Genomic DNA, 10,173 nt, shown 5'->3' with positions numbered 1-10,173 from the left:
TTCAATTTCTCATTTGCAATCTTTCTATTTAGATCATACAGAATTCTGGAACTTGGGTTCTTTAATGGATCGATTTCCATAACTGTAATGGTAATAATCAAAATGTCCTGGGTTGGTTTAACAGATAACAAGGGGTTAATTATAAAGGGTTTGTTCATCACTGCTTCATCTCCAGCAGCTAAGCATGGAAGCATGGAAGTGTTTCCTGCCTTGTCTCGTTGTTTCTCTCACAATCACCAGAGTTTCACCACAGGATGCTAATCTGACGCACAGTGGGACTGACCGAGTGATATTTTGTCATTTCCACCCTCTCTGGTTGGTGCCAGTTGGGAACGTCAGGGGAAGATGGGTTTTGGTGAGTATCCTGTTTATTTTTTGCCGAGTGGGCGTCTGCCTGCTTTCTGTTTGCTTTGTTTGTTTTATGTTGTGATTCGCTAAGTGGAATCAATGCATCCTGACATACAGTTGACTGGAATATTACGACAATCATTAATAATGTGTTTAATTAAGTCCATCGTTATATTAATAAGTGACCAAAAACAGATGGGTCATATTATTGCTTACAGTGCTCCTGAAATCAAAATGTCTCTTAGTGTTATGGACACCAATATGCTATAAAAAATGGGGGAAAAAAAACAAAAAAAAAACTTTTTGAGATATTCACCTTAACTAATAAGCTGAGTTAACCGATTAATATTTTATGCTAATAGTAGTGAAAAAAGTAACAGTCTTTTCTTTACTACACCTTACCCATTTCCGCTTTCCGATATAATCTACAGACACATTACGCGGTGTGAACCTGAGCACTCGGGCTGTACAGCCGTTTCAGTAGATTCGGAGAAAAGAGACCTTTTAAAGATCCGTTTAACATCAAATTACAGCAGTTAGTGCTAAAAGCATGTTGAGCCGTGACCCTTAAATTGGATTGTACCTTTTGTTCCCAAAACCTGGCATTTGATTAGGAAACCCGACTCTGTGGAGCCTTCCAGAAAACCTTAACGAGTCAAACATACGAGGATTGAGTACATGTAATAGGCAAAAGTGTTTTAATTTCTATTCCATACTACAAGTACTTACAATATTTACAGTAAAAACCAAAAAATCAATCAAAAAAATTCATCAATAAAGGTTGTTTTTTTTTTTTTGTTTGTTTGTTTTTTTTTTTTTTTTGTCAAATTTCTTACAGTAGAATCAGTGTACAGTCTCATACGCCTCAATGTAGCACCTACTGCACTGGGTTTCGGTTTGAATTGATTTACACGCTCATTAGTTCATTGTTATTGACGCATTTCTCATATTCTCATATTCTATCCTGTCACAAAGTAAAAAAAAAAAAAAAAAAGAGAGAGAAGTGATTATTAAAAAAACGATCTAAGCATACGCTATTTTATTTAAAGTTATTTTAGAGGTAGGCTATGGCTAGGCTTATCAGTAGTGTTGAATTAGAGACTCGTCGCTCAATAAGACTCAAATTAAAAAAGGATTAAGACGGATCAAGAATGTGAGGAAAATAATACTGCGGTGCAAAGACATACTGTATTTTTATTTATTTATTTATTTATTTATTTATTTATTATAGCTGTGGTTATTGAGGAGGCATCTTACGCTGTCATTTTAGTGTTCAGAATTGATTGATTTATTTATTTTAAATTAAAAATCTTTTTTCTTAAACTTAACCCTTGATCTTCTGTTTTGGGTTCAAAACAGTCGAATAAATAATAATAAAAAAAATAAATAAATGAATAAAATCAAAAATAAATAAATAAAAAAAACAGAAAAAACCCAATGAGGAAGTTGCTGAATGTCTCATTTTAAAAATGAATCATTTGAATGAAATTTTTGTATCATTTTACCATATATTCTGGACTATAAGAAGTGACCAATACGTTCTAAATGGTCTTTTTTATTTATTTATCTTTGGTGAAAAGTTTTGTATTATGCTAGTGTGTCAGTTTTGCTAAGTTTTTATGGTAGCTATGATTGCTACACAAGGAATTCTCGAAATGTTATAGAAAAAAAAAAAAAAAACACCGTCAGTGACACTACCTTTATTAGCGTCAAATTTACGATCTGACAAATAAAAGCTATGTTTATAGCTGTAGTGTCAAACTGCACAATGCTCTGAAGTGACGAGTCATACACTACATCACATGCATGAAGCATTTCAGGCCTGCCCACCCTGAAGTGCTCGAAAAATTTCATTATAAAAATGCAGTATATTTACGTTACCGTCCGTGTAAGGCAGAAACAAGTCTGTTTTAGTCCGAATGTAAACGCTAGAAAAGCTCTTTCAGTTGGAACCTGTATCAGTTCCTAATAATTCTGATTAACTGATGACACCTGTCTAGCTAAGTGGACCACACACACTGATAGATTTGCTTTCATATTAGCAAACTCAAAACATTCTCCAAAGCAAGGATGTGTCGCAAATCCTACCGAGAGAGGGGGTGGGGCTTCCATGGGGTTCGTTATAATATCGACAGATCGAAAGATACCTACGGAAACCGTCAATCGTTCCAGATTCGTACGATTCATCCGCTGTTTTAATTTGGGGGCGGGGGGGTTGAAAATATGTATGAAAAATGGTGTACGTGATAAATGGCGAGTTTTATTGCTACGTTAAATTTGCGGAGACCGTACGCAGGACGCGTGAAAGTTGTAAAATCTTGGACTTTGACTTAGATCCTTAAGTTATGTAACACTGTTTAAGATTTTTAGCTTCACTTGGACTCATTAAAGTCTTTTATGACTTAAAACTCGACTATGTGAAAATCGTATACTACAATTTTTTTTAAGTAGCCAAAGTTTGTAAAAAAAAGGAAGTATTCGACGACAACAGGTGTGTCTAGAGTACAGTTTAAGAGGAAGTCAAATTAATAAATATTTTGACATAAACATCCTTGGTTCGAAGAATGCCGCTTGCAGTATAATGGACAATGAAGCGATCGTTTCCAACTTGCAAATTCAGGCACATTTTAACGAACGAGGAGCCAAACGGTCGAGTTTCGATGTTGTGAAATACGAAGTACGAACGCCAACCTTAACCTTGTAATCTTTATGCTTAAACAAACGCTAATTATTCTAAATGTTTAAAATGCCGATGATTCCTCTAATTAGTCCAAATTTGGCCGGATTCTTTTTGTATTTTGTCACAACTTATTGTCCGAACAAAAACAAAACAAAAAGAAAACAACTAAAAAACAAAGAAACAAAACCGCAAACATTACTTTGTAAATCAAAAGCAACTAAAATCAAAAGTTTATTATCCCCTTTTGTTTCACATCTCTTATTTACACCCCCAGCTGTACATGTGGATTTCTGGAACTCCATTTTGTTTATACTGGTAATATAATGACATCGTTTTAGTGTTGTGTTTTACGGTAAAATTTTATGACTATTGCTTCAAAATCTGAAAAGGTGGCCCGAGTCAACAAGCTAAGCGTCAATGTAATTAAAAATGGCGGCTGAAAATTGACGTTATTGTGCAATCGAGATGCACACGCATGTCATCAAGGACACATTCCAAATGTTCTCCCAAAACGTTCCCAAAGCTGTGTACGCCGTCCTCCTGATTCCCAGACAGCCATTATTATTATTATTATTATTATTATTATTATTATTATTATTATTATTATTGCAAATTTGCTAATGTAGAAAAAAAACCCCTCACAGAGTAAAATCAGTAGTTCATTAATGGAAAAAAAAAAAAAGAGATGGCATCATTTGTATAAAGAATTGTAAAAATTCAGTTTGTCCATCTCGGGTTGGTGTTAGACCAGAGAACCCGCCCTGCTCTGAGCGGGAACCATGACGGGCACGGCGCCCATGCGCTCCAGCACTGCCTGGCTCACTGCGTACGAATGTGTGCGGCTCGGCACGTGTGTGGGGGCGGAGCCAGAAGGAGGTGGGGGTGTGGCTGGTGGAGCTCGATGACTCAGCGAACCGTTGCTGCGCGTCACAATGGGCGCAGAATTGGCGGTGACCACCAGAGTCTTGGGAGCTGGGAGAGTGTGCCCACCGTTTGCGTAGGCTCCGCCCACTCCCCCACCAGTCCCGCCCCCAGTTGTGAAGCTTTGCCCATCGTAGCGAGTGTAGGAGTTGGCGTCGTAGCTGGCTTTGGCGTTGTGCCAGTAACGGCTGTTGTAGGTGTTGGTGGAGGTGAGCGTGTCGTTCTCCGAGGACGAGGCGTCCGCCTGGAACGCCTTCACCGACGAAGACCTCTTTGGAGGAAGATCGTCCTCTCTGAAAAATGTGAATGTGGAATTGGTTTAAGCTGCTTCATGCGGCAATAAGCGGTTAAATGGAATATTTCTTTTCCTTCGACTCGCCTCAGGTTCTCATGAGAAGAATAAAAGAGATTCATTTTTTATTTTTATCTATCCGTATTTTATTACTCTGTCTATCAACAGTACTGACTGAGGGAGAAATCGGCGCTCAACGAGACTTGCTATAGTGTCAAATTGAAAAAGGATTAAACAATATCAAATACGAGAGGAAAATAATACTGCAGTGCAAACAATGAAGGTTTGGGGTTTTTTTAAGTGTTCACAAAGCAAAACACGAAGCAGCATTAGTGTCACCTTTAATATGAGGGGTTTTTTTTTGTTGTTCAGGTAAATCCTGATGGAAAAAAACCAAAACATTTGCATATAAAAAAAATCTGGGCCTCATTTGAAAGTTTTTGCGGCTAAACCGAATATAAAATCGACACCAGATTTTGATACATTTCTTTATATTCACGTGCATATGTTGCGTGGTAAGTTACCAAGCATGTTTATAGCTCCGCAAATTTACATATTTAGCCACACCCACAAAGCTTCAGCGCTGAAAAACGACAAAATGGCGACTATATGGTGAAGAGAGCCTCCAGAGTACTCCAGCAATGCAGCTCAGCCACTGCAGCGCGTCGGTTACCATCGACGCACACTAACTCCTCCTCCTATTATAGGCTGCCATTACTTTTGTCCTGATTTTTCCCTACGAACTAACCAGATGTTCATGAACGCGTCGACACGTTTCTCGATTTCCAAATAAATTTGTTCGTATCGAATAAAGAGTGTAGCGAATGAAGGCTAATATGTAGCTAAGAGTTGAGGGAAGGTTCTGGCTACCAGCTGCGGTAGGATACGGAATTCATCACAAACAAACAAACAAACAATGAGGTAAAATTGTGTGAAAATTGAATCAACGGAAGAACCAATCTTCAGCTCGCACCTGATTTCATTGGGGATGTCGTCGTCTTCGTAGCGGTTTTTGTTCCTCCAGTAGAAAAGCGTGACGATCACCAGCAGGGCGAAAATCACCGCCGCGAGGACACCGGAGACGACGGTTCCAGCGATGAGACCGACGCTCTGGGGCTGAGCTGCACAGCGCAGAGACATGACGATTAAGATTTAAGTACGTAATAATAACAAGAAAACAATAGTGTTATCATATACCACGCCCCTCGTTAATTCATAACCAGGATGTTGGTGTTTAGTGAAATAAAAAAATTCAGACGCTGTTTTGAGGTGATTAACAGACGAGATGTGACTCACGTGTCACCACCTGCAGGTTGAGTTGACACGTGCTGGTGCCGATGGCGTTGGAGGCGGTGCACTGGTACACACCCGACGTCCCCACGCTGATGTTCTTCAGACTCACCGTGCCCTGCATCTGATCTGAGGATGACATCATCATCATCGCACACACACACACACAAACACACACACACACCTCGTGATAATTTGCTGTACTGAATGAGCTGATCTGAAATCAGCTGCTGGGACAATAAGGATTCATCAGAAGCAACGCCGATGTTTTGGCAACTTGCCTAGAAACAATATCTTCATTTTCTTTTTCATTTTTGTTCGTTTTACTGATTAAAAACTGGTTGTGTAGCAGAGCTGTTGAGATGTTCTAAAGAAAGTGAACAAAACGAAAGTCCAGCCGAACTCTAAATGCTGATCTAAACATGCATATTCAAACAAAATAAACACAAAGCAAAAAGGGTCAAACAAAACAAACAAACAAAAAAGTTTCGAAGTCATACCGTTTCATTCGTTGTTTGTTTGTTTGTTTGTTTGTTTATGTATTTGCAGTAAGGGTGGTGGTGTTATGTTTTGTCTATGTTTTACATATTGAGACCAAAGATTTAAAAAGGTGCAATTAAAACAAACAAACAAACAAACAAACAAACAAACAAACAAACAGTATATAAGCTTGTTTTGTGGTGGATTTTTGTTTGCTTGTTTATGTATTTGCAATAAGTGTGTGTTGTTTTTTTGTTTTGTCTATGCTTTAGACCTTGTATTTATGTACAAAAATTTGTTTTGGTCCAAAGATTTAAACAGGTGCAATAAAAAACAAACAAACAAACAAACATATAGTATAAGTTAATTTTGTGGTGGGTTTTTGTTTGTTTGTTTGTTTATGTATTTGCAATAAGGGTGTTTTTTTTTTGTTTTGTCTATGTTTTAGATATTGAATTTAAAAAATATATATACATATATGTATGTATGTATATATATATAAAAAGATAAAAGATTTATACAGGTATAATAAAAATAAACAAACAAACAAACAAATAATCCATAGCCATGATAAGCTATATATAAACTTATTCTGTGGTGGGTTTTTTGTTGGTTTGTTGTTTGTTTGTTGGTTTTGGAACATGAAAGCCAAAAATGATGTTAAATGTTGGTAGATTAAGCAGTGGCTCAGAACGAAATGTAATCTGTTTTTGTGAGAGAGAGAGAAAAAAAGGTAAATAATAATAATTAAGTCTTTTCTTTAGGGAAAGTCAGGTTATTGACATGGATAGCTATCTAATAGGCATTAAATGACAAATTAAAATGAATTGAATTACAGAAAAGAACTGAGCGTATTTGAATTTTAATAGCGTAAGTGAAACATGAACAGAACTGATTAAAAATAATTCCTGTATGAATGAATTTAAAGTGGAAGTAAGAGATATTTTCTTTTTTGTATTCAAATGGGTTAGCAAATTCCAAGCTTTAAAATAATAATAATAATAATAATAATAATAATAATAATAATAATAATAATAATAATAATAAAATGAAATAAAATAGAAATACAGATAAATAAATATAAAATTGTAATGAAGGTCTTTGCATCATTTACTGCAGAAAGAGTTGTTATTATTTATATATTTATAATAATAATTAGTATAAATTTAAATAAAAAAAAACAAAATAAAACAGGCTTACAAGAAACTAAGATTTAAATTTTAACCTGAGAAGTGTAACAGAACTGAAGAAGAAACAGTGGAAAGGTCTTGAAAGTGGCCGAGTTTAACTGCGATTCTAATTCCAGCCACGAGATGGTGCTACAGCATTAGTCATGAAAATAAGAAACGCTTTCATGTCATGAAGATAAAATACTGTAGGCTTTAAAGAAAAATAACCACCATAAAATCACTGCAGTGTAACATTTATTATTATTATTATTATTATTATTATTATTATTTACACTTTACAATTTTTATATAATATATATTATATACAATATTATTTGTAATAAACACACACACACACTACCATGCATGGCACCGAGAGGGAGTTTGGGCACGGAGTCGAGTTTCTCCCATGAGTACGTTGGCGTCGGAATTCCCTCTTCGGAACCACAGAGCAGCGTGACATCACTGCCGACGTCGAGAGAACCCTGAATACGACACACGGGTAAAGATGGAGGGACTACAGAGAGAGAGAGAGAGAGAGAGAGAGAGAGAGAGAGAAGTGACTTTAAAGGTCTCATGTATAAATATTGCCTACATACAATAACACATACAATACATGCATACAATATTTTTTTTCCACAAGCAATTCTAAAAGCCCTTCTTCATTTATTTTACATACAGCATCATTTAAGATCCAAGTTGAAAAGTATCCAAGCCTCCAATGAGCTTAAAGTAAACAAACTCAACAATAAGGTGAGTAGAAATCAGAATGTAAGATTCATCACTTGTACAGTGGTGGATTGGCGCTTGAGGCTTTGTGTTACTGATCGGAAGGTCGAGGGTTCAAGCCCCAGCACTGCCAAGCTGCCGCTGTTGGGCTGTTGGGCTGTTGAGCAAGGCCCTTAACCCTCTCTGCTCCAGGGGGCGCTATATCTGTATCTGCATATGCTTCCTGACATGCTGGGGTATGCAAAGAAAAGAATTTCACTCTGCTGTAATGTGCTTCTTTCCAGCGTATCGAAACATTTATTTTTACTTCTGGTGTCTTGAAACTCAGCAATCTTCCTTCATCCTCTTCCCATGTAGCCACGGCTGCTCTCACCTCCAGTTGTGGAAGTTTGACTGTCTCGCTTTTACAGTTCGGTTAAGATAGCGCTCTCTGCAGAGCCTGTATAAAAGTTCAGGCTAAAACAGCTAGAATGTCGGTCCCGAGCGTTGCTGCAATTTCCTCAGGAGTCAACCATCCATCCTTCTAGAGAATGGGAAACGTTTATAAATCCTGCCTTTACCACTGCAACCCCTACAGACTCCGAGTCCAAGCTTTTCACAGGCAACACAGGATTATGGAGTAAAGGTTCCTCCTTGAGGAAAGATCCACTTTCACGTCCTTGTTGATGGAGAAAACGTTCAAACCCTCCACACTTTCAGCACCGTCTTGTAGAAGGGTGTTAGTCCAGTTAAATCCACTCCGTTCAAATCCATCAGAAACAAACAACGATCAAGTCCCAGCTGTCCACCTCTCCTCAGAAGGCCACAACCCATGTCCTCTTTCATACAGGACCCTCTGAGAAGCCTGCAGCCTAAAAGCAGCAATCCTATAGCTGTTAATCCTTGGCCACTTTCATGGACAGGCAAATACAGCACCAGTGCCCTGGTTTCCTCCCCAGTCCAAAGACACGCATGGCAATCTAATTGGCATGTCCAAACTGTCCGAAGTGTGTGAATGTGTGCGTGTGATTGTGCCCTGTGATGGATTGGCTCCCCATCCAGGGTGTACCCGGCCTTGTGCCCCATGCTCCCTGAGATAATCTCCAGGTCCTCCTAGACCCTGTAGGATAAGCGCTGTAGAAAACGGATGGATGGATTGACCCTTAACACAATAAGATTGATCTCTCTTGATTAAACAAGACAGATCACCGTTTTTGGCCAGAAGAGACAATACTGCTCTTTTCCAGCTTTTAGAGAAAGATCCAGTCTGTATAGAAGCCAAAAGGATTCCAAAATTCCAGTATCTTTTCCAATAACGTACCAAAATTCCTTATAAAACTCAGAGAGAAGCCTATCAAGTCCAGTGGCCCAACCCAGGGGAAGTTCTTGGAAGTTCTTCCAAGATCTTGTCGTTGCTTAGGTGTAAGTTTCAAGAGGTGCTGGAAAAGTCCCACTCGACTTTGCGGGTCCGATTCCTCAGCAGTGTAAAGTGCTGAATAAAACCGTATTCAACAGCTAGTTCTCTCGTTGCAGAGGGATCAGATGTAACAACACCTTCATTATTCTTCAAACAAGCCATCTGCTTATCTTGACTAGTCTTTCGTTCTAAATCAAGGACGGAATTTTCGCAGCACCATCGGCGTCTTTCAAGGCGGGTGAAGCGTGCCCTAACAAGCGCCCCCTTCACTTTGTCCTGTAATAAAGAGCTACGCTGGAGCATTTATCCAGCAGAAGCAGTTTCCAGGTCATCATTTTTTCCTCATTGTCAGACTCAAGACTCTGTATCAACATCTTTGTCCTTCGAGTTGAGTAAGATGAATACTGCTGACGAAAAAAAACCCTTATTTGCACTTTTCCAATTTCCCACCACTGAATAATATTAGCATAATTAATTTATGCGCATTTTCCACGCCTCCCAGTAGCAACAGATGGGTGCCAATAGCAATTCCGTCTACCTATAAATAATAATGTGAAATGGTCTGCACTTATATAGCTTTACACTGGTTCTCATTCACACCAGTGGTAGCAGAGCTGCCATGCAAGGCGCTAACTTGCCATCGGGAGCAACTTGGGGTTCAGCGTCTCGCCCGAGGACACTTCGGCATGTGGAGTCGCGTGGGCCGGGAATCGAACCCCCAACCCTACGATTAGTGGACAACCCGCTCTACCACCTGATCCTGATAATGAGGTTCTTGCACATTTCTATCAATGGTAAAATTCTATCAACGAGTGCAATTCCAGACTCCTCCCATCACGATAATCTCGTCATCCACGAGTTTCGCGGA

At 38.5% G+C, this 10,173-nt stretch overlaps 1 protein-coding gene across 1 annotated transcript in view; it reads right to left on the bottom strand.

Moving 5' to 3' along the window:
• Positions 1 to 2,464: 2,464 nt before the first annotated feature.
• The window catches only part of igsf11 (immunoglobulin superfamily member 11), a 95,218-nt gene continuing 87,509 nt past the window's right edge, over positions 2,465 to 10,173 (bottom strand). The window contains exons 4-7 of the mRNA XM_053646364.1: positions 7,542 to 7,697; positions 5,538 to 5,660; positions 5,215 to 5,362; positions 2,465 to 4,242 (exon numbers count right to left, since the gene is read on the bottom strand). Coding sequence (XP_053502339.1) covers positions 3,771 to 4,242; positions 5,215 to 5,362; positions 5,538 to 5,660; positions 7,542 to 7,697 — 899 coding nt within the window. The 3' untranslated portion in view covers positions 2,465 to 3,770. The remainder of the gene's footprint in view (positions 4,243 to 5,214; positions 5,363 to 5,537; positions 5,661 to 7,541; positions 7,698 to 10,173) is intronic.

The sequence above is a fragment of the Ictalurus furcatus genome, chromosome 17 (genome assembly GCF_023375685.1).
Source record: "Ictalurus furcatus strain D&B chromosome 17, Billie_1.0, whole genome shotgun sequence".
In the NCBI taxonomy this organism is placed as follows: domain Eukaryota; kingdom Metazoa; phylum Chordata; class Actinopteri; order Siluriformes; family Ictaluridae; genus Ictalurus; species Ictalurus furcatus.
Note: the sequence above shows the minus strand (reverse complement) of the source record. Positions and strands in the feature narration are given on the sequence as shown.